At 46.4% G+C, this 24,788-nt stretch overlaps 2 protein-coding genes across 2 annotated transcripts in view; one reads left to right on the top strand and one right to left on the bottom strand.

The window, feature by feature from the left end:
- LOC135809160 (THO complex subunit 2-like) overlaps nt 1-5,439 on the top strand; it is a 30,837-nt gene extending 25,398 nt beyond the window's left edge. The window contains exons 39-45 of the mRNA XM_065322445.1: nt 277-302; nt 875-907; nt 1,101-1,172; nt 1,346-1,403; nt 2,201-2,478; nt 3,814-3,914; nt 4,835-5,439. Coding sequence (XP_065178517.1) covers nt 277-302; nt 875-907; nt 1,101-1,172; nt 1,346-1,403; nt 2,201-2,478; nt 3,814-3,914; nt 4,835-4,862 — 596 coding nt within the window. The 3' untranslated portion in view covers nt 4,863-5,439. The remainder of the gene's footprint in view (nt 1-276; nt 303-874; nt 908-1,100; nt 1,173-1,345; nt 1,404-2,200; nt 2,479-3,813; nt 3,915-4,834) is intronic.
- An 8-nt stretch (nt 5,440-5,447) lies between these two features.
- LOC135809161 (dynein regulatory complex protein 11-like) lies at nt 5,448-24,464 on the bottom strand. The gene is made up of 27 exons (XM_065322447.1): nt 23,993-24,464; nt 22,779-22,869; nt 22,237-22,382; nt 21,374-21,464; nt 20,674-20,802; nt 20,366-20,416; nt 19,567-19,622; nt 18,817-18,901; nt 18,565-18,636; nt 17,609-17,668; nt 16,846-16,893; nt 16,535-16,632; nt 16,106-16,190; nt 15,481-15,618; nt 14,456-14,531; nt 14,088-14,163; nt 13,343-13,415; nt 12,500-12,559; nt 11,730-11,788; nt 11,356-11,448; nt 10,937-11,034; nt 10,493-10,692; nt 9,873-9,956; nt 9,214-9,391; nt 8,712-8,857; nt 7,770-7,859; nt 5,448-6,058 (listed from the first exon to the last, which is right to left on the bottom strand). The coding sequence occupies exons 1-27, from the start codon at nt 24,001-24,003 to the stop codon at nt 5,930-5,932; spliced, it is 2,523 nt and encodes an 840-aa protein (XP_065178519.1). The 5' UTR covers nt 24,004-24,464; the 3' UTR covers nt 5,448-5,929.
- Nucleotides 24,465-24,788: the final 324 nt, after the last annotated feature.

Genomic DNA, 24,788 nt, shown 5'->3' with positions numbered 1-24,788 from the left:
GCGCTGACTTTGGGGTCTGAGAATTTCTATCACGATCAAAATTGTACGAGGAGCACTCAAAATATGCTACAGACGTACCTTTATCACTCTCTACTCCTTTTTCAAGGCACAAAAGTCGACTCTCCACTTTCAAACCAGCAACCAGACATACCAGTGGTCCTTTTCAGCTGCTCCACGAGCGCAGGAAATGTTCATGGTATCGGCAATGGGATTGTCAGATTGATTGGCTGGTGTCTTTCTGTTTGTCCTTTCTCCTTTCTTTGCTCTCCTGACAAGATGCTAAGAGGCGAAAAATAGAGAAGGTTAGTTATGCCCTGCTCTTGTGATCAACAACTTGCAGTTGAAGAGATCACCTATTAGTACCTTTACCAACTCTGCAGTATTGTGTCTATTCAAGATCGATGTTGTGATAGATATTGTAGTGTGATGAGTGCCTTACTAAAAGTGGGACACTAACAAATTAATGAATCTGCTGCCGGTCCTAAGTTTGTATGGCCGGAGAGCGCATGTGATTGGACTTGCGTAGTCTGGGGTTATGTAATGATTGGACTTAAGTAGTCTGGGGTTATGTAATGGTATAGGCGTTAAGTAGTCTGGGGTTATGTAATGGTATAGGCGACGTTTTCTACTTGATCGCATTCTCCCGTTGCTTTCTCTTACACCTGTCTTGCTGCTGGCCAGCCTTACTGTATCTTGACACTGAATGACATCAGCAATGGATTGCAGTATCCAGAGCCCATACGCAGACGTGCACACTCTGGTTTAATGCACTGCTAAACTTCCATCTTTACAAGCGCTAAACCTTGGACGGTGTCATGCTCTTTGCCGTCTTCTTGAGTGTGTTCGTGCATTTGTGTGCCTCTCCTTTATTCAGGAAGAGAGTGCTGCTGAGGCTGGTGATCGAAAGGTATGACTATGTGTCTTGGCATGTGTGCACATTTGGTGTTGCACTGGATGACTTGTGCGTTCCTACAATCATGTTTCTTCTTCCATTACTTGCAGAGTGATTTCTCTTTCGTATTGCCATTGTTCTGCTCTACTTAGCAAAAGTTAGCATAGCAGTTTGGATTGTGTTGGATTGTGTTTTGTGGCTGCTGTAGAAGGACAAGGAGCGGGAGAAAAGTAGAGATCGTGAAAGGGCTGAGGACAAAGTAAAGAGTGAGCGCAAGCGGGTACGTTTTAACTTCTAATCTTTTCTGGGTTTTTTCTCTTTTGATGTTTTGTGGCTTTTGTGCGTTGTGAAAGATTGTACATAAGTGTGGCTAGCTCCAGTTCTCTGTAGAATGATCGTATGTGACTTTAAACAACTTCTGTCTGGCATTGTTGTGTTGATGTGTATTGGCAGGAGCGCGATGATAGCGCAGATGCAGAGCGCGAAAGCAAACGCCATCGTTCGGATGAGGGTATGCCCCTTTTTATATTACCTAGTTCTGTGAGGCATGTGTGTGTTTCACGCTCAACTGCAGTAGCAGCTCGAGCGGGTTGCTCTTGGGTGCACTGCTTACCATGTCTGCTATGTTCATGCATTTTCACTTTATTTAGGTGTGCTGTTAACCCTTTACCATCCGTGTGTACTTGAATCGATCTCTAGAGATCGATGGACACGCATACACTGAAACATTCGTAACTCGATCGATTCTTTGCGGAATTAAAAAAACTAAGTATCTAAGAAGAAGCCGAAGAGCCCAGCTTTCCATTGCATCAATCGGTGAAGAGCTGCGATGTCGCATTCCAAAGATATGACGCTCGACATTTCAGCCACGGCAAAAATCGAATTTCTTTCCGAGTGACAGACCTTGAGCGGGGATTTTCCCCTCTCCTGGCATGCTGAGTCACTTTGGCATGCTTTGAGCGCGTGGGCAGCATGAAAAGAAACTCAAGCAAAACATTTGGAATGTTTACGATGAAGGAGCGAGAAATGGCTGGCGAGGAGAGAATTTCCTCGTATATCCAGCGATGGGTTGTATTTGAAGCTCCCTGGCGCTGGGTATGTGATCTCGGTTGTGTCCTGTTTGAGCTCAATGTACGCAGCTCGTGGAGAGCTTTCCAGAATGCCCAAGATTGCGAAAATTGGTTGACTAGAACCGAAGATATTCTCAGAATACGGTGAGACAAATTGCATTTGGGACTGCTGGGGAATTTAGGTCGGATGGTAAAGGGTTAATGTGGCATTGTGTACCACCTGCGTTCCATGCTGTAGGTTCAAAGAGCCACGGCAGTGGTGGCACCTCTACCAGTGCCAGCAGTTCCTCTAAACACGACGCGGGTGATGATCGGCATGACAAGCGACGCTCTGAGAAACTAGAAGACCGACACAAGGTATCTTCAAGCGATGCTGACAAGAAATCCTCCGACAAGAAAGAAGAGAAGACAAGCAACAACAGTGGTGCCGGGAGTAGTAGTAGTCGATCTGCCAAGTCCCCAGCCTCCTCGACTAATGGAACCAGTGCTAGCTCAACTAGCAACGCTGCAGATAAGGTGAGAGCTGTGACCTCAAGCACCTACCTATATTTGGCATGCTTTTTCGTACCGTATGTCCGCACCTTTAAAGCCATGGCGGTATATTCGATTATAACGCCAGTCTCAGTTATAAAGCCATGGCTTCAAACTTCCAGCCCAGCAGAAGGGTGAACAAGTGGATGTAGATTGAAATTTCAGTGTGTACTTTGACAGCATGGCGTAGTGGGTGAGTCATTTTGCATCTAAAATTGAAAATAGGCAGATGTGTGTGTGTATTCTTGATCTATGCTGGTTGGTGTTTGCTTGTGGTACATAGTGTTGACTGTTGAGTGTAACTTGTTATACTGCACACACACACACACGCACGCACGCACCCACACACACACACACACACACACACACACACACACACACACACACACACACACACACACACACACACACACACACACTGTGATTATATAAGGTCAGGGCCTGCTGGAGAGCCGGGTCAGCCGGGTCACGCGCCCGGCTGGGGAACTGCACGACCTGGCTGAACAGATAACACCGGGTCCAGTCTGACCCGGGTGAAAAATGTCTGAAACTGACAATGGATTCCTAAAATACTGGTATTTTACGACTCGCGGACCCCATCTGTTGCAAATCTAGCGCAACCGTACACAGGTACACACTACAGTCTACAAGCGACAGAAACTCGGCTAGGGTCAACTGGGGTCAACTGCTTCGAGCGCGATCTGGCCAGTGGCGAGCAGGAAGTTAGTCGATGGGGCAGGCAGTCAAAAGCGTAACTTTGGCTGTAGCTTTTGACACAGTTGCAAGTTTTCAGCCGACTGGTGATTTGGACGATGGAGCCCGCAGCTAAAGAACTCTCGCTTTCCAAGACTCTTGGAAGAAAGGTTCTCACTGCTTCGAATTATCGGCATGCTGCTCGGCTCCACCCTAGCTTTCGACATCCGCTCAAGTAATCTGCAGGCACCCCCAGTGCTCTATTATGTGAACATGTTCGTCCTGCTACTGGCACTAATTAGAAAACAGAATTCCTTTTTTTCAAATTGTTAAATCAGAATCCAATGGAACTGCTTTGCATTCTTCACGTAATGTTGTTTACCTTTTACGTTTGCGGACTTTGATAGTTCGCCTTGTTCTCTAAAATTTCCAATTTCCGGTAATACATTCGCCTTTCTGTTTTCCTGCATTTTGAGCAGGCTTTTTGGTTGTTTTTCTGCCAAATGATCTGACCCGGCTTGACCCGGCTGGCCTGCATGCGCCAGGTACACTCTGACCGGGCTGTGTGAATGTCTAGAGCAGGCCCTGAAGGTATGTATACTCTACATGTACCTGTCTTTGTTTCAGGGTCGCTCCAGTAGCACTGCTACTAGCAAGAAAGATGATCGCAAAGATGATCGTAAAGATGATCGCAAGGATAAAGAGAAGGAGAAGGAGAAAGACAAATAATATCCTCTCTTCGTTAACATTATTTTTCTAAACGAATGTATGTGTTTGGTGTGTCCATTGTTTTGTTTTGTTCGGGATGACTTATGACCAGGGCTACATGACCAGTGCAAGTAGGTGCTTACTCTTACTGGTTTCTGTCATAACTGTGCTACATGACCAGTAGGTGCTTACTCTTACTGGTTTCAGTCAGAACTGTGCTACATGACCAGTAGGTGCTTACTCTTACTGGTTTCAGTCAGAACTGTGCTACATGACCAGTGCAAGTAGGTGCTTACTCTTACTGGTTTCAGTCAGAACTGTGCTATCGCCTGGTAGAGTCTGGTCTTAGTGATCTATATGGTGATGTACTATTGCAGTTTTACTTCCCCACTATGCCTGGGCCAGTGATGTGGAATAGAAGCGGTGTTACTTATACTAGGCGTATGGGGTGTGCTGGGTGCAACGTTCCACTTTCGAGCGTGCCAAGCTACTTCTAAGTGGGCTATTGAGTACATATACTAGAAAGGAAAGCTGGCATAAAGAAAACACGCTCTTTCTCACACTGACACCCAATCCTCTTCGTATTCAATTTCCACTGCACTTGGAAGACTTTTCAGCTCTGGCCTAACCTACAGTGTAGATAGAGAGGATGTAAAGTTTCCAGCGGCCTTCTACACCCACACGGACAAACACCACACCTACGAACAACAAACCGCTCTCTATGGAAACCATGAGTCCTTGACACGCTTTAGAGCTTCAAGTTTCCGAGCAAACACCCCCGTCTTCCTGATGTACTCATTTCACCCCTACCTATAATTGTTTAGTGTAGGGCTACCATCCCTTGGGTACATTGCTCCGTATGCCCATGAATACAATGCATGCAGATAACACTGGTGTGTCGATATGTTGACTGGTTGCTATCCTTGACTGGTGTCTGCACTAAGACTCAGCGATCTCGCCATGGCTAGGTGTAGCGACTGCTTCAACGTCCTAAGACTCGGCGATCTCGCCATGGCTAGGTGTAGCGACTGCTTCAACGTCGTCATCTATGCTTCCCGTAGTCAGCACTGTATTCCGAGTCAGTTCTCCTATCCTGTTGAGAAACCCACCGCCTGGAAGCTTGACTCAGCTTCTTTGATTTGCTGCACTGTCCCACCATTGCTATTTGTATCCTAGTGCGTAGTGACGCATGTTCTACTTGTATTCTGGCGTTGTTAACTCGTCAATTTCCGTCCGTGACTCATGCTGTGCATTGATTTGATGTTGCTCCATCCTTTGTTTCTTTTCTCTTATCCCTGTCATCTTTCACTTGCTGCAAACTGCACGGCAATGCACACTGTATGTACACACACAGGGTTGGAGGCTGGCATTGTGATTGTGGCCGTTCTTCTTCACAATCACACTTTGCCAATCAACCCAAACCTGTTCCCTTGGTTCGTGAACATTTTTTATTATCATTTTATATTTACATGCTACTAGGTTTTCAAGAACAAAGACATGAGAGTCCAGCTGAGAGAAGCTGGGCAAGCGTGTCTATTACTGTCATATGACAGTTGGTGATGATTGCTAGTATCATAGTAATAATGATGTTCAAACTTCAAAGTCATGTTGTGTGACCAGTGAAGTGTGGAATGCAGGTATGTGTCGCCCTGATATCAAGGTGAGCACAAGAGAGCCCTTTGAAATTGACATTCAACAACCAGTATGATATCAAGCAGTATGATATCAACCAGTATGATATCAAGCAGTATGATATCAACTAGTATGATATCAACCAGTATGATATCAACCAGTATGATATCAACCAGTATGATATCAAGCAGTATGATATCAAGCAGTATGATATCAAGCAGTATGAACATACATGTAGTACAATCTTATATTTGATAATATAAAACTAAAATAACATCTTCAACAATGCTACTTGTAGAACAGCGGTGATAGTAATAATAATGAAGTTTCTTGCTGGCAAGATCCAATCTTATAATTGTGCCACTCAGGCAGCAGACAGCAGCAGCAGCTTGCAACCAGACATCTATTTCTTCTTCTTTCCCTTCTTTCCCTTCTTGCCTTTCTTGCCCTTTCCACCCGCACCACCGTCATCTCCATCTCCCTTCATCGCCTTCAGTCTCTTCTTACCAAGCGGTGTCTTTTCAAACCAAGTCTGAAGAAACATAAAACACAAAACAGAATGATATTCTCAATGATCTGGACTTTTATTTTTATTCCTTTTTGCAACGCGACACCCGCAGCGACCTGCAACCGGGACACACGCTTCACTGTCTTTCTTGGTTACAGCGAAATCCCTATGCAGAGTGCATGCACATGTATTATGCACATGCATTGTACGTACTTCGAGTTTGAAGTACAGTCGAGTCATGTACCCAGGGTAGACAACTGTACTCCATTTACATTAATTTTTTTATGACTTTAATGTAGATCTACATCGCACATTTTGCAAAAGTTGAACTTGGTCAACGACAGCGACTATCAGACCTCGCTTATCCGGACCCCTCGCCATCCGGAAGAAAATCGGTGGTTACCGATTTGCAGCCTGTGGCATGCATACATACAGTACCGTAGCTATATACGTAGAATCGCGCGGATAAGCCCATGGGCTGATCTGTTTCAAGTAAGGCCATTTCGGTGGGCTTATACGAGAACATGGGCTTATACGCTGACACCGACAGTGTGCTATTGAAAAGTACCAAGGAAGTGAGAAACACATTGCTGAAAGCCACCGTGCAAACAAAAACAACCAATGATTGTGTTGAAATGTACAAAAAAAAACACAACAAAAAAACTTACATGTACTACCTACATTTACATGGTACTGTACGACCAAGGCCCATGGGCTTGTATGACGAAGCCTTGTGATGTTCGAACTTTCCTTGGGCTTATCTGTCCCCTTGGAAAAACGCGATTCCACGGCCGCGGCAAATTTCGCAGAAGTTGCCATCATCCGCGGAAATCACGGAATCCACACTTTGCCCGGGGAATCTGAATTTTTTAGGGTAAATTACTAAAATTACTACTCAGAAAGCAGCAGAAAAACTACTTTGCGATCTTTTTGAGCACATTTCTCTTGCCAGTGCAGGTCTCTCCAAGATTCTTCACTCTCATTCAGTTTGTGACTGCAAAGGATAGTATGAAAAGTGCTCCTTCATGCGACTAGTTGTCATATCCTCTACGAGGAGGGTAAAAAACTTGCAGAAAGTGCCGCAGATTTTCGATTTTTCCGCAGAAAATGCCGCAGCAAACCCCCCCTTTCCCCCGCGGAATTTTCCGCGGAATTTTGAATTCTTGGCCGCGTTTTTCCAAAGGGACAGGCTTATATGCGGGTGGGCTTATCCGCGGAATTCTACGGTATGTGTGTTCCACTATCCGGTTCCCTCGCCGATCCGGATATTTTTTTGTGGAAAACGGATGTGTGCGGTTAAAAGCGAGGTCTGACTGTATTGTGAATGGGCCATTAGTGGGCAACATCGTCCCCCAAAATGCCAGTTCCTGTTGGTCGTGTCAAAGCACATGTCTTGTCTTCGCAATGACTTCTTTCCCTGGCAGGAATAACACACACTCTCTCTCTAATGCCCGGTTTACGCTTCATTTCGTGCACGGGTAACACTTTGGGCGATGAGCCAAACAAGTTGAACTCGAGGAAACTTTCCGCTGCAATGGTCATTGAGACACGCTTCCCGTACAAGAAATGAAGTATGAGTCGAGCCTAGACCTGTTGTAAGATAGAAATACACCGTGCCTAAATAATTATTAATTTTTTACTCTGCTGAATATTTCTTGATAACCAGTAGGCTGCTGTGAGTACAAATGCACTGTGGGTTTATATTCTGACATTGGGTTATAACTTATAGGCTGACCTTGAACTGTATCTCTTCTTCCTTGTACACTGGCTCCAGCTTGGCTAAGGCTGGAATGAACTCTGATGCTTCCAGGGGCTTCTTGTGCAGCTATGGCAGAGAGAGGCAGACAGACATAAACACAGGTGTTGTAGTTGAACCCCCCGACGACACAGGAAGTCTCGAGAAGGTGAGAAGTTCTCATCACTTGATTAGACTTTGGACTATTAGTGGGTTCGATATGGGAGGTGGGGGATGAACACCATCACGTACACGGATGTGCTTTGATACAAGAGGTTTTGTAGATTTGGAAAGGCAAAAACCCAATGATTCACAATTGACCCAATCACGTGAAGTAGTACATCTGATCAGAGATCACATCCCTCAGGCTACATCCTGTATTGCCAAACATTAAAAGTTGTGGTGATCCCAAGTCAGTGTAGTACTAGTTACTGGTGGAATGATTATCACTGCACCATGCACTATGTGGACATAGTGGGAGGCCTGCTAGAAAGGTTGCTCGACATGAGTTGCCCCTTACATTTTGGTAGGCATGCATGCATGCAGCCTGCACTGCACTGACTTGTAACACACCTCTCACTGCTAGATAAGGTGTGGAGAAATTCTCGTTTGGAATTAGCAGCCTTTGTTTCAAGTGTTTTGTTTGGCATCTCGAGTGAATGAAAGTCAGTGCTGAATGAAAGTCAGTTCTGAATGAATACGGCACGGCACCTATACATACACATCTCATAACTATAATAAGTTACACAGGGGTGGCGAGCTGCATTCAGTCCTGAATGAAATACATGATGCTAAATATTACTAAACCGTGATTAGTAAATAAAAAGGCCAGCTTATGGCCGTGAATGAACTAAAGGAAGATGCAATGGAAGTGGAACCAAGTCTCTTACAGCCCTACGACGAATACATGTATCAGTGCAGCCGTCTCAATGCTGTACGTACTTGTGAGATTCTCCTGTCGTTGAGTACTGCTTGTACAGCGGTCATCATGTGACCTGGTGTATATCCATCTGTGATCTTAGCCAGACAGCTCAAGTCAAGCTGGGCTGACAGCCGGCCATACTTCTCAATCAGCTTCTGCCAGATTGCTACGGCAGAGAAAAGGGAAACGGAGATCGTGCACGTGTCATGGGGATAGCGGGCAAATCGCCTACAAATGTACATGTAGAGTCTAACAGTGAAAGGGAGCGCTTCACTTCATTAGTAACTGGGCAGTTGAGAGAATTCTTGACCAGACTGGCAGCTTTCACACTCTCTGTGCTTGAATACCAGTAGTCAGAAGAGTTCAACCTGATATTCATAAGTTTGAGGGAGCTGAAACGGGAGAAGTCTAAAGAAAACAATATGTCACCACCAGGGCTCGGACCAGGGACCCTCGCTTAATCGATGCACGAAATGACGACGTATGTACGTGCAATGTCCAGTGTACAGCAGTATTGCTTACCTCTTCTTGAGGCATAGTCCGGCCGTGGGATAAGAATCAGCCGTTGGTACATGCCACAGAATGGCTTGGTATCGGCATTGAATGGTACACACGACGTGCCCAGTACCAGAACACGATCTTCTGGTTTCAAGAACTTGAGCACTTTCGGCAGCTCCTTCTTGAAGCGCTTGCACTCTGTCTGCACAGCAGTGCACAGACATAGACACGGACACCACGTATACCCATGCTTAGATAACTGTAAAACACAAGTTGCGGTACATGGTATGGTAGCGGAGAAGGTCATGTATGGTGGTGGTGCATGGTATGGCAGTTGAGGCAGGGGCGTCGGAAGGTATTTTAATGTGGTACGGTCAGCCATCTGAAGTACAATTTACTCGTGGGGGAGTGGTGGTTGAGCCGAAAATTTTGGAATTTTAGATCCCAGATCAGTGTATTTTGTTGATTCACGGGGTATCTGGGGCAAGTGGTGCGGTCAATACCGTAGTGACCGTACCGTGTGCGACGCCCCTGGGAGTCATGTGTGGTGGTGGTGCATGTATGTACAGCTCGTTTCCCGGTGTGCAGATGTACAATCATCATGTACGTGAGTGTCTGGAGATGGGCAAGGGTGTCTACCACATGCTCTGCATTGGGATTTACATATACATACCCTTACTTACTGTGTCTGTCTTCGGTATCTTCTTCATGAACGACTTCTCACAGTCTCCAATGTACACAACACTGGGAGGAAGGGCTCTGGCAACCTGTCAGTGAAGGACATTGCACATGTCCCACAAACACACGTGCACACACATACACACATAGTAGTCACATACACACACACACACACACACACACACACACACACACACACACACACACACACGCACACACATGGTGAATAAGCTCAATACACGGGAAGCCTGTCTCTATTTTGACCAAGCAACATTTCAAGTAGAATAAGTTCACTGGAATAGCATGATTGATTGACGATGATCACCTTCAGTACCAACCTTTGGGTGACCAGGGCCAGATTGCAGGACGCCTACATACAGGACATGAGTGTACAGTACGTCCATTAGTCACTCGTACTGGTTCATGCCGTGATCAGTTGGCACATCGTGAAAGAAGAAAGAAGAAACCATGTCAAGTCTCCAGGAGGATGGATAACCCTCCTCCAGCCAGTCACTGCACACACTAGCTCCGGGATGATCAGTCACACATCACATTAGCCAAGCATACACTAACACATCAGCCAAGCACACATTAATGCATCGGCTAGGCACTGTCACGGGCATACCTTGAACACCATGTGTACTAGCAGTGCCGTGTTCTTCTTGTCAGAGTACTTGCCGGCTACGTTGATTGGTGACAGGTCAAAGAGGTTGGCACCGGTCTCGCTGCAGGCAATGTTGACCAGCATACGCTTGCCTGTGCCGTGTGGGCCAAGCAAAGCTACAGACTTGATGTGGGGGGCTTTCTCATGCACGGCCTGTGAACCTATAGCAACAGAACAGTAGCACCATTGGAATATCAACTCTGATACGCATACGGCTAGTATTTCCTATGGCGGCTTCTCAGTTACTCGCAGGCCACCTGATGGATATACCAGTACATGTAGTTCAATTGCTGATACATACATTACGGTGAAGGTACAGTTGTGTACACACCACACTGTACACACACAGTCTTCGGATGCTTCGATCTCCTGGCCAGCACAATGAAGTAAAAGCTACAGACTTACCCATTGGTAGAATGCAGTACTCGGTGACAACACGTCTGATCTCTGACAAGGATGGCATTGGCTCTATGCCTGCAGATCGCAAAGTTGAGCCTAGGTAACTAAAAGAAACACGAAACACGCACCGAGGAGCAGAAGAATCCTCACACATGTGTTGCTAGCTACTGTTACACGTGAAAGTGCTACACAGAACGTCAGAACGTAGACCTCATTCCTTCATTGAATCAGATGCATTGTCCCATACACCACACACCACACACCACACACCACACACCACACACCACACACCATACACCATACACCACACACCATACACCACACACCGGCATACACCACTGTACTCTAGCTGGCCTACACAGAACACTGACCATTGCATCCAATTGTTCAAAAAAATACGCTCCTTTCAAGCAGGGCACACGTACCTGTACTCGCCAAGATATTCGGTCATTTGTGTTTTCGCAGCTCTGACGACAACACCATCACCCACTAGCTGCTCATAGAGCGAGTCAATTGTCCTGCAATATGGAGAACGCACAACACACAGAACCAGGCTACCAGCTATCAAAGCAAGAAAATACATGACATGACATTGTGATTACTTGCATTGCAAGTGTATTAAAAGCAACCCACTGAGGCTTTGCAACTCATGGGTACCTAAATCATTGATTGCATGTTATGTTGTACCAGCTAGGCTTGTTGCCATATTGCATGAAAAAAGAGAGTTACCATGGCCACCCCATCACAAATTCCTTAACAATGCCATCATGTAGGTCAGCATATTGGCAGGCGTACTCACCTGTCTGGAGTTAGATCCTTCTCCTTCTTTCCCTTCTTCCCCTTCTTGCCCTTCTTTGCCTAATCAACAGGAGGTGCAAATGAATATACATTCATACGGCCAGTGAGCAAGCGAGTAAGTTGGTCGTCTAACAAGCACAACCTCGGCATACAAACCATACATAGGGTGTATAGCCGTCTAACACACAACATACACACACACACGATACGGTACCACGATTCCGTCATGGCCACCGGAGATATCCTGAATAGGAAATCTCTGCATGATCCGCTCTCATAGTTCTGCATGCGCGAGAGACAATAGTTGTTATGCAGTTTATCCGCACAGTCTCATGTGTCGCAGTAGTGCACCAGAGCACTGAAGTGCTTCCTCAATAGTTGTTGCATTCGATACAGAGGCACTGGCGCTATGATTATAAGTTAATACAGGTAGCTGTAAGACGCGACTGAGTGGTAAGGCTACATTGCCGGGACATCTCTCTCAAACAAGGAATTACAGGCCTGCCCACTAGTACACAAGTATCTGCATTGGTAAGTTGCAGAAACATGCTGGCTCAGGCTGAACCTAACATATTGCAGCAGGTTGTCTTAGATACTCTAGCCTGGTCATCTCTACAATTCTAAGGTTATGAAAATGCAGCTCGACTGGGTGGAATTGATGAACAGCCACCGCAGCTGAACCGACTCCCCCGCTACGGTGGCTGGTAGTCTGTTAGGTATACAGGTGCTAGTGAGTGCTCAGTACAGTCAACAGGTGCAGGACCACACTACCTTCTTCTTCTTCTTTCCGCCTTTCTTCTTTCCAGCTTTGGCTTTCTCCTTGTCAATCGCCTGGAATTCAAAGAAAAGCAGGAACAATGACAACACAGTGCAAAAAAACTGGTCATGTGGACCGTCTCCTGGGAGAGGCCGGGAGAGCAATTCAAAAGGAATCTTGGAAAGATGATGCAATGAAAACATAGCCATTGTACATAAACACTGAGTTACTCCGGCATAACCAACCCGCCATGCATCTTTTGGATCTTCGAACAGGAGAACAGGTGCTGTGACTGCTCAGTTGCAGAGCTCCAGTATTCAGACTGGCCAGACAAAAGACGCTAAAGAAGTGAACCCCACATCCACTTGGACTAGAGCCTTCTACCACACTCTGCTGTGCGTGAGAACTTAGCAAATCACGGTCACAGAGAAAGGCGTAGAATTGATGCAAAGATCTGGAGAAGAACTCAGTAAAGAGTCACAGTGATGAGAAGACACTGCTATGGTCTATCACTTGATTCACGCTTGCACCTTCAACGTGTGTCATGACTGCAGGGTGACCTGGTCATATCATAGTACCCGTATGTTCAGTTGCGGCTAGGCAGTGAAATCCAACCCAAAGGGCAAAGCTGGCACCCTGGACCAGTTCACACTACATAACTGTAGTTGTAGAGGTGTATGCTTAGCAGCATGCCTGCCCGGCATGGTTCACTCAGTGACACAAGTCCAGGGTGCAAAGGGTCACGCAAGCCTATGGTGCCCGATAGGTACTTGGGGTAAGATTACCGGCGGCCGTGCAACTGTGACTAAATACCACTAAGTAACTACACTGTGGTGCTCTAACCAACAATGTCTTACCAGTTTCAGCTTTGCGAGCTCATCGCGCATGACCTCGTCAACCTGCTGTCGGATCTCCGTCTCCAGTTCAGAGCTGAGCACAGCAGCAGCAGCAACACACAGTGGAACACACAGTGGAGTAAGTGAGAGATCATGTCAGAGACACACTGATCACACAGTGGAGTAAGTGAGAGATCATGTCAGAGACGCACTGATCACACAGTGGAGTAAGTGAGAGATCATGTCAGAGACGCACTGATCACACAGTGGAGTAAGTGAGAGATCATGTCAGAGACGCACTGATCACACAGTGGAGTAAGTGAGAGATCATGTCAGAGACGCACTGATCACACAGTGGAGTAAGTGAGAGATCATGTCAGAGACGCACTGATCACAGTCCTTTCATAGTCTTCACATGGACGGGTCCGCTATGTAGTTCCATAGCCATAGATTACTCAATATGACCCCGCAGAGCCCAACTAAGTTAGTCAGGAGAACACGAATGTGCCAGGTTAAGGACAGTATGTGTCCTGGTTTATTTCTATAGACGCATGCTGTTGTTAGATATGTCAGGACCGGTTGGGGATCTAGTGTCATGCCATGACTATCAGGACATGACTTCCATGATGGATGATAACTTCATAAGGTGTAACTTTGACTTTGATAGGCAGATGCATTACCAACGGTTATGACAACTTGATGACACCAGGTATGAATACAGGGCATAAAGCCATGGTTAAAGCTGTCATCTTGGCAGATCGCTCACCGTTTCTTTTCCTTGATCAATTCGACATCATGCTTCTGCTGAAAGTTGTCCTTCTCTTCACGCATCTCCCACATATCTATTGCAACAGAAAATTGTGTGTGGAAGGGGGGGGGGAGGTGGGCAGCAAAATCATGCATCTGATCAGCAATGCAGAGTCTGCTGAATCGCTATGGTATGCAGAGTCTGCTGAATCGCTATGGTATCGCTATGGTTACAGGTATGCAGTGGCAACCAATAGCATATACTAAGCAATTGTTATGAACGTAACTGACATGAAATAAGACCCCACAAAAGCAAATAAGTAGTATGTTACCTCACTCACGCCCTCCACCATGTCTATCGGAAAAGATGCTTTACGTCTGACTTACTTCTGTAGTCATGGCAACCTTCGGCAACAGTTGTTGTGAAAAGTGATGGTGGCATAGTCCATCCGGGGTCTTCCTCCTGAAAGTCACACATGTACCAACATGCAGTCCAGTATGCAGTCCAGTATGCAGTCCAGTATGCAGTCCAGTATGCAGTCCAGTATGTAGTCCAGTATGCAGTCCAGTATGCAGTCCAGCATGCAGTCCAGTATGCAGTCCAGTATGCAGTCCAGTATGCAGTCCAGTATGCAGTCCAGTATGCAGTCCAGTATGCAGTCCAGTATGCAGTCCAGCATGCAGTCCAGCATGCAGTCCAGCATGCAGTCCAGTATGCAGTCCAGTATGCAGTCCAGTATGTAGTCCAGTATATACAGTATTATCTCTAATATAAGCACGGTCCTTTATTTTTTCAATGTACCTCCGCCCCGTGCTATTAATGGAGACGTTCCTTTATTGAAGACTGTTCCATTATTATTTCCACCTCATTTCATAGGCATGTTGCCATGGCCAAATTCATGTCAGACACACACATTTCAGGGTTTTTTCGCCGGTACAGATAATGAATTTACACAGTGTGCTTATAATGGAGACTCAGTACTTTATTTTTTGAATGCCGCCCCAAGGTGTTCTATTATTGGAGACGTGCTATTATTGGAGACTGTGCTTATATTAGAGATAATACGGTAGTCCGGTATGCAGTTCAGTATGCAGTCAAGTATGCAGTTCAGTATGCAGTCCAGTATGCAGTCCATTATGCAGTTTCTTTAGTATTGAATGGAGCTGAATATCTTAGTCCTATATTTTACAAGTACTGGTATGTGATGCCCCAACTACTAGTACATCAGAACTGGGGAAATTAGTGTCCTAGCTACACGGATCGAAGCCGATCTGTTCCACATACACAACAGCAGAGCATGCAGTGGCACTTCAACTTGAGCCGCAGAGTGAGTATACGTCAGTATATGTATACCATGTTCCTAATCGTGAGCGGCGGTTTCATCACACTGAACATCATCATAGCTACTTACCTCCTCTCCTTTTCCTTTCTTGCCTTTTCCCTTTCCCTTGCCCTTTCCTTTCTTGTCCTTCTTGTCTTTCTTCCCCTTTTTGCCTTTCTTGCCTTTCTTGCCCTTCTTCTTGCCTTCATCCGGTGGTGCAATGGGCTCCTGAAGTCAGAGAGAAAGAAATCGTTGATAATGTGTAGATGTGTAGGCACACACTCGGGGAAAAAGGATCACTGCTGTATTGATAAATAGAAGTCCGAGCGCACGAGCTCACCGGCGTATGGGGCTTGTTAGTTGCACAAACTACTACACAAAGCAATGCAACACATGCACACATACTGCGAACTGTACAGCGGCATTACCAAAACCTGTATTGGCCAAACAACTGGAGCTTTCCCGGTCTGTAACCATACATACAAGGAGAACGGCAACTGAAAACCAAAAAAGTAGTGCTCAGAGGCCACAGTTATCTGGTTGCCTACACTGGAGGCCACAGTTATCTGGTTGCCTACACTGGAGGCAACAGGTCTGCTAAACACAACACACGTGCTCGTACTTTCCCTATAAGCTTTACAGCCATGGCAGTGCTGGCATTACTACTGTCTAGAACACAGCAGTTTAGTATGGCACACAAATTCAATGTACTTACGCCAGTCTCTGTGACCTTCTGGAAAATACTGGCTGAGCCGCCTTCCTCCTCAGTTGGGTACTCAGGAAATTTCCCTGTTGTGTCTCTGTATTTCCGACCACAGTTAGCAACAAAGACAAGAACAAAGATTCAAAAGTGTCGCCAGACAAATTCGTGCCTCTGGTCATAGCTTTCAATCTTGTAAAAGCAAAGGTCAGTTGCCTCGCCACACTGCTGTCCAGTAAACCATCATTTTTGGAATACCACACCATACTCTGGCCGGGACTCCATTCATTATTTGCTGTGTAGGCAGGGATTGAAGCAAAGGAGAAGATGTAACCTACAGTGTCTTGGCTAGATGAAGTGGTTGACTGGTCACGGGCTGTTTCTTTTACCCCCCCCCTCCCCTAACACCCCCCCCCCCCCCTTGAAACGGGAGTGTGTGCCTACCTGACTTCCAGGAACCACTGGCGGATCTGATCTTGCATGCCCTCACGCATGTCAGGTCCTTCAACATCACGCAGCTTGTCTTTCACCGTCACCAACGCCTGCAGTAGAGAAGGATGAACCACCATGATTGGAGCTTCAGATGCGTCACATTTTAGCCTTGATACATCCAGCGTGGATGCTTCACTGAAAGCAAAGTCCATTCCACAACCCCAGAGTGATAGCCGTAGGAAGACATACCGACCACGCTAACATCATCAAACTCACACTATTCCATTACAACACCATAGTGCGATTAACCCACTCATCCTTACCGATTGGAATTCACTCTCGAATTGCTCCTGGATCAACCGACGTTTCACCTGGATAGCCAACAAGTGGAAAACAATACATATCCACACACAAGTGCACACACATACAGACATGCACACATACACACAGATACACATACACACACACACACACACACACACACACACACACACACACACACACACACACACACACACCATTGGCATTGGACCATTGGACGCCCATCGCCGGAGGCGATGATAGCGCTGCTACAGCAGAAGCCATAGCAGCTTGTGCTGGGATTGCACCATTCAACAGCTTGCAAGGCTGAAGAATTGACCGCCACTATTCAGCCTGGTCTACACCACACAGCTATGAAGTGGCTTTTTTCTGGCCAGTGAATCCCTACTTTTGGTCTTTTTCATTTTTTTTTTTCGCACACACATCACACCACATACTCCGGCATGCACTGGCTGTTGGTAACACACACACACACACACACACACACACACACACACACCTCACACACACACACACACACACACACACATACACACACTCACCCCCCCCCCCCCACACACACACACGCACATATACCCACACATACGCACACACGTACACGCACGCACACACACACCACACACACAAACAAACACACACACTCACATGCACCCCCCCCCCCCCCCCCCCACACACACACATCCACACACAAACACACGCACACACATTCTTGCACAAGCTGATGAGGCACACAGTCCTATCCGACAGTACACGTTATCTCCTTACCCTAGTGTTAGCTGTGTACTCCACTGCTTCTTTCTTGTCAACGGGGACAGGCTTCCGAACCTAGCCATTAGTGGGGAACACAATGTAACGTGAAACACACAGACTACTTTCTAACCAGCTAGTATCTGGCACAATGGGTAACACACACTCATACCAGTCTCCCTTGCGTCTCTCCTATTCACACTTCAAAGTAAATGGTTACTGGCATCTCATCCAGGCAGCATTTCATTCTAAACTTACATGGAAACAACAGGAAGGTGATGCCAAAATGGCTTTCGAACGTATTCACTTTGCAACATATAAATGCCGATGTGTGCATATTCTGAGTCTGGGGTTTCCCGAACTATGGGCTTGTGCCCAACCAGACTCAGTACAGACTGGCTGGGCAAGAGACGCATGAGTGCCTTCATAGCATACACCTATTCCTCTCTACAGTACAGTGGGTACAATGACATCACTATAGTAGCTACAATGACATCACTGAAGTGGCTCCAATACCATCACTACAGTGACCCCAATGATGATTTCTGTCATCATTGGATTATGAGCTAGACGTAGACACCTGGTCTTTGTCATTCTACATTGGTGGAGAGTGAAATCCAGTCTTGTGAATACATGTACAGCAGCAGGGCAGCAGTGTTCATTACACAACCCAGTGCTAGCAGCACTATGGTGGTGGTCACTCAGGGTCTCAGGCCCAGTGCGGAACGTTACTACATATAGTACTACTGTACATGCACGAGGTGGTACTTCACCTGCCACCATCTTGCAGTACGTCATATTGATATTACTGTCGCAAATATCCAGGCTAGTGGGTAGTTGTGCAAAGGTTTGGGCTAGGTGTGTCCATGTGTGCTGCATACATGTACATGCAACATGTGTTACCATGGTTACAAATTTAAAATGGCCACCCACTGGTTGCCATGTCCACTGCAGTGCCACTACTGTCTACTCACCATTCCCAGAAAGGCCAGTTCTTCTTCTCGCATTACCAACGTCTTCTTACGCTGTGCAAATCCCCGAAACACCTGGTGGAGCACGAGCAACAAGCATTGCAAGAGCATGACATCAAGAGCTAAGGTCTTGGGTATAGTATGAGTAGCACATTCATTGAATGACGTGGCGGTACATGTATTATACACATCACATGGACATGTGGTATACTTCTTGTCCTCGGCTAATGGCCAAGACATCGCATGTCGGCATACCTTCTGTATTTTCGTGGCAGCAACATCAGGATCAAGCGTAGGCGCTCCTCGCATCTGCTGCAGTCGCTCCCGTTCCTCTTGTGACCTTTACAAACACAGAATAGAAAGCAAGCAAGGATAGAAAATGTTACGGCATTTTCAGCACCTTGACTGCACACGGTCAGTGTTACTAGTACCGTAAAAACCTGTAACTAAAGACCACCGTGACTAGCGACTAGCCTGGCACTACCGACCACTTCGCCAGGCAAGGATGGTCTCACATTCATATAATTATGGTTGTGCGGTGCAAACCTATAACTAAGGACCACCTGCTACTAAAGACCGCTTTCTCTGGCCCCAAGGGGTGGTTGTTAGTCACAGGTTTTACTGTACCTGCTTTGTTGTCGGGCAGCAGAAAGAGGTCCGGGTGCAGAAAGAGGTCCGGGTGCAGAAAGAGGTCCGGGTGCAGAAAGAGGTCCGGGTGCTGTGAAGCAGCACAATCAACGACTGCATGACAAGCTAAACCGTTTACCATAAAACGCTGAACAGGTCGCGGCTTGTATGCACTATTTCAGTTTTGTAGAATTTCACAGGCTTTTACATGAGACATGCTTCTATACAAAACAGGTTTTATGCAGTATGTAGACACAAAAGCTGGGGCTTATGTGCTCATGTTGTAGTAACCATCTGGAAAATCAGGCTTGTAATCAAAACAGGTTCTATGTGAGACAGGCTCTTCCGTACAAGATAGCATGGCATTTTTTTCCTTACCTGATTTCTTTCATGAACTTTGCTCGCAATCTTCCTTGTCGTGCACGCTCATGGATCTAGGAGAGCCAAACAGTCATCATTCACGTCAGAAAAAAACCTGAGTCCATCACCATTGTGTGCATAAATGAAATTGTTTGACACATGTCCCACGCGTGATGTCCATGCAACAATGTACTATTCTACCACCAGTGGAATACCAATTGCTACTGACAGCCCCTTCCCAGTATGGTACTATGAAGGACAGTAAAACTGTACAAGTGCACAAAGGAACGCATATACCTAGTCTATGGTGCTGAGGGCATGGCACCCAAATGAACTGAAAATTGGAACCTATTGAAAAATAATGCAATTACAGTACATTGTAAACAGGTGTTTCGCAGACAGCAGTTATAATATAGCTACAAGGATGACTAATTGCACTGTAAACATTTCCTATATTTTACACATACATGTTGACATTATAGGAAATGCTTACAGTGCAATTAGTCGTCCTTGAAGCTATATTATAACAGTACATTGTACTCGTACTAGTACATTTGCATTGAGTTAATGTGCTTACTAGGTGCATCATCAGTTGAGATGCTTCGGGAAAGTCGCGGCACATGCACAGCGATGCACTAGCGACTCACTAGCGACTCACTAGCGACTCACGCCATATAGATAGCGTCCACAAGCGATTCCGCTGACTCACCCCCATGATATCATTCACACAACCTCTACTGGTGATCAAGTGCAAGTTGCTATCATGCTGCACTGTACTGGTTAAGACAAGTACAAGTACATGTACCGTGCCACTTACCTGAAGTATACGAATGGCCTCTTCTGTCAACATCTGTGGCTCTGCTTTCTCCTGTATTGCATCAGGAATGAAAACGTGGGAACAAGGAACACGTGTGTCAGTGTATGCTCATCACTTGATATTACCAACTGGTTCCTAGCGTATATTCCAGTCAGTGATGGTGAGGCTTGCCTCACTTACTTCGGTGCACATGGGCGTGTGTAGCACACATTTCACTCAATTGCCATGGCAATCAGCTGCATCATTGCTTGTACACTGCCAAGCAAACACACTCTACATCATACAAATGCACACAGCGTGAACCTCACTGATGTTGAAGCTGGCTTCTCCGGGGCGATCTTTGCCAGCATGGCTGCCAGCCTCTTGTCCCGGTCCTTCAGTGGCTCAGCCGAGTCACCGTGCATGAAGTAGTACGGTATAGGCATCTCCATTTTGTCCTGGAGATTGCGGGTGAGGCAAGATGGACGACAAAACAAACAATGCTGAGCCATACACAATCTACTGGTACTGCATGGTGCACTGGTGCGAGGTATCGAGACTGCGAATTGTAATTTTGTGTTGGGATGAGGTGAATGTAAGATACAGTAATATGTTGTTGGAATCTCTAACCATCAGAACAAAATGTTCTGCCGATCAGGCCGTCCAGAACTAATAATTTGCTATTCCGGGTCATCCAAGCAACCGTCTTCCTCCGTGAGAGAGAGGAAACATGTATCAAGTCTGATAAGTACAAAAGAGGGTGGAACATGGTCGTATCCCCTTGCCGCTCGACAACAGCTACCCTGATAGAACTAGTTTAAATCCGTCCCAGTTTCCGATGTCGCTATCATCTAGCCGAGATCCAGGACGCGTGGAGCCCTGATAGTGCTAGGTGGGCTGCAGACAATTATAGAGTTATGTCAAGCAAAGCTTAGCATGCATACATGCATGGCTGGCCACACATACAATATAAAAGGAACCAGACGGACCTAGGCTCTACAGCCAGAGTGTGATCATTTCCATGCTTACCGGTGTCAGCTTCATGTCCAGGATGATGTCATCCAGGAACTGGAACTCAGACATTTCAAGATTCACCAGTTCATTCTTGATCTCCAGAATTCTACACACAGAGATTAGAACAGGCAGTGTCAAAATGACAACGGGTAAGCAGCATCTAGGGGCCTTTCCAACTCCACACCACAGTATACGCTCTCCAGCCTACTCCGCACCACAGTATACGCTCTCCAGCCGACCTTGATCAATAAACTAGGAACAGAGAGACTCCAATATGGATTCAGATCGTGATTCCTTCAGACCGCTGTTTTGACCATAATCATGTCTTCTCAGAGAATGTTTGGTATATGCACCCCATACCGCTATACAGTCAACTTCGCTAATAACGACTGCGGATATAACGACTGCGGATATAACGACAATCCGCGAATAACGACAGAGTTTCCATGCCCAGAGCAAAGTCCCATCCAACTGTAATACATATAATGAGACTTCGGGTATAACGACACTTTTTTGATACCCCGCCGAGTGTCGTTATAAGCGAAGTTGACTGTATAAATCATGATCCTGCTTGCATTGCTGAACAAATGACAAAATGGCTGTTATGCTGATATCTGAGAAACTGAAAAGTGAAAAGGCAGCGCGGATGTGCATGTTGAGATAACAAAGTGTCCAGACGCTTTGCTGCAAATAGTGCTCTATGTCCCAAGCTAAGGCAAAGCATGTCACACCAGGCACAACAACAGAGACCAACATCTTTCCACTGCTCTGAGTTGCGTGTTCAAAAACACTCCTCAGACAATGCAGAATGCTGTCGGTACGTGCATTTCACTAGGCATGATTGTGGTAAGCCACAACTAACGTAACATTGTACTGACCTTCCCATTATGCCGTCCAGGCAATGGCGAATGACACGTCGCTTTTGTGGATGTACAATCTGATCATAGCACTCCTCCATGCTGTGGAAGTTCTGAAGGTACTTCACATAGAGCCGACCTAGCAGCTGAGATACTTTCACTTTGCTCTGGATTACGACACACGCACGCAGGCACACACACACACACACACACACACACACACACACACACACACACACACACACACACACACACGCACACACACACAAGCACAGGTGCAAACAGACAGACAAACAGACACAGACACCCACACACACAGAAAGACAGAAAGACAGACAGACAGAAAGACAGACAGACAGATAGACACACACACACACACACACACACACACACACACACACACACACACACACACACACACACACACACCACAAGACTAGCAATCCATTTCCAAAAATTGGTGCGCAAATCACTTCTCCTAACCATTATACGACATACAAGTAGCCATGCAGATGATCATCGGCTAATGTGAAAACATCGTATCAGAATGTGGTAGCACTCACTTTCTGTGGCTTGCGCTCCACTGTTGGCTGTTCTACCTCCAGCAAGTCAAACAGACCATAGGCTGTCTCATGCCACTGTGAGTTGAATGTTCTGCAGTATTCACATTCACATACATACGCGCGTGCACACACACACACACACACGTACGCACACATCCACACATACAATATTGTTGGAGCATTCGCACCAAGCGACGTCTTTGCCTCATTGCTGCACCAACCCATTCAAGTACACTCAGTCCTCGCTTATCCGGTCCTCTCTTATCCGGATCCTTCGCCATCCGGAAGAAAATCGTTGGTTACCGATTTACAGCATATGCCATGCATACATGCAGTATGTGTGTTCGATTTTCCGGTACCACAGTTACCACCGTTACCATAGTTACCACAGTTACCATAGTTACCACAGTTACCACAGTTACCACAGTTACCATAGTTACCACCGTTACCACAGTTACCACTGTTATCCAACATGGATGTACATGTACAATGTATAGATCGCAGTAGCACTATTAAAAATGGTTATGATGGTTGAACTGTGATCAGTGTGCTGGGATGTTCTCTTACCAATTTTAAATATTTCTTCTCGCTCGAGTGAAAACATGATTATTTACACATACATGTAGGTTTATCTGGGTATGTTCAAACATGCTAATCACATGACGTATGCCAGGACAGCTGATGGCTAACTTATAAACGGTCCTGGAGTTGATGACACATGTACTTTGCAATGCAGTAAGTGCACTGCATGGTTCATCCTATGGCGGGAAACCGGCTAATTCAAGTCTCTGTCATTACTGTACGCTGATGTACCCGATACCTAGTATGCCTGGGCCGCTCAGAATCTAGACAGGCCGGAACCACTTCAGGGGTGAGCCGCGCCTGGTCCAGGTTACGCCCCTAGCTGCCCTGGGTTCCACAGAGGGGGGGGGGGGGGGGGGGGGAGATTCATGCAGCACACATCAGCTACTGTACTGCACAGCCATTCGGATCACCAACGTCCCATGCTGTATGTGATAATGCCCATTTTTCCAAATTTTGCCCTGATGAGAAGTCGTCAGGAAGTAATGAGCGTGTATTATGATTGCGCTCCAGCGAGAGTGCTATTTCGTACAGTCTTCAGCATCTCATTGAGACTCCCAGTCCTAACCACTACAGCACCAAGCAACCAAAGTGTGGAGCGTGTCTTCGTGTGATGTTCTTCTTCATCTTACCCATGTGACATAGTGACCGCTGGCTAAGCTGTCCTCTCCCTCCTGGTCTCTGTCACAACGTAGCGCACCGTGACACACTCCACAATCGCCCCGTGTGTGCCCTAGCCCTCTATCAGCCTGTGTTCTCCAGAATGAATCTCTCTGCTCCCGATCACACACGTGTATACGCTACATGGAGCAATGCCATAATAATTATATTGAGCAGCTTTCAGCCTTCCTCGTTCTTTGCCAAACTGTATTCTGCTTGTCTGTCTCTTCGTCACACAACTCTCTCTACTCTGGGTAGTAATCAGTGAGTGCCGCTCTCGTCTGCAAACACCAGCAGGTAACAGTTGTGGAGTATGAAAACACAGGCTTGTGCAGGCTGCGGGCTCGCAGAGGCACGAGCCGGAGCGCTGGGATCAAGAGTAGCGATATCGAGTTACCGGTATCCAGTTTCTTTTCCACAATCTCTGAATGAGCCGGAGCGCTGGGATCAAGAGTAGCGATATCGAGTTACCGGTATCCAGTTTCTTTTCCACAATCTCTGAATGAAAAATCATTCAAATAATTCGCTGACACTGACACAGTGTCAGTGACAGAATCGTTGTGACCCTTCAATATTCACCATTCACAGCATGCTAGCAATACTGCATGTTGTTGTTTAGAAAAGGCGTCAAGTCGATTGTTATGGAGACGTCTTGTTGCCACGAGTAGCATGCAGCCTTGTGCCGTGCACGTGCGCTTGGCCTGTTGCAGTGTTGGATCAAGCTTGCACGCGCACGCGTGCCACGTACACGTGCGTTTCAAGATTCTG

This window comes from Sycon ciliatum, chromosome 2 (genome assembly GCF_964019385.1).
Source record: "Sycon ciliatum chromosome 2, ocSycCili1.1, whole genome shotgun sequence".
NCBI classification, from domain to species: Eukaryota; Metazoa; Porifera; class Calcarea; order Leucosolenida; family Sycettidae; genus Sycon; species Sycon ciliatum.
The sequence above is the reverse complement of the archived record's forward strand: the minus strand, read 5'-3'. Positions and strand labels throughout refer to the sequence as shown.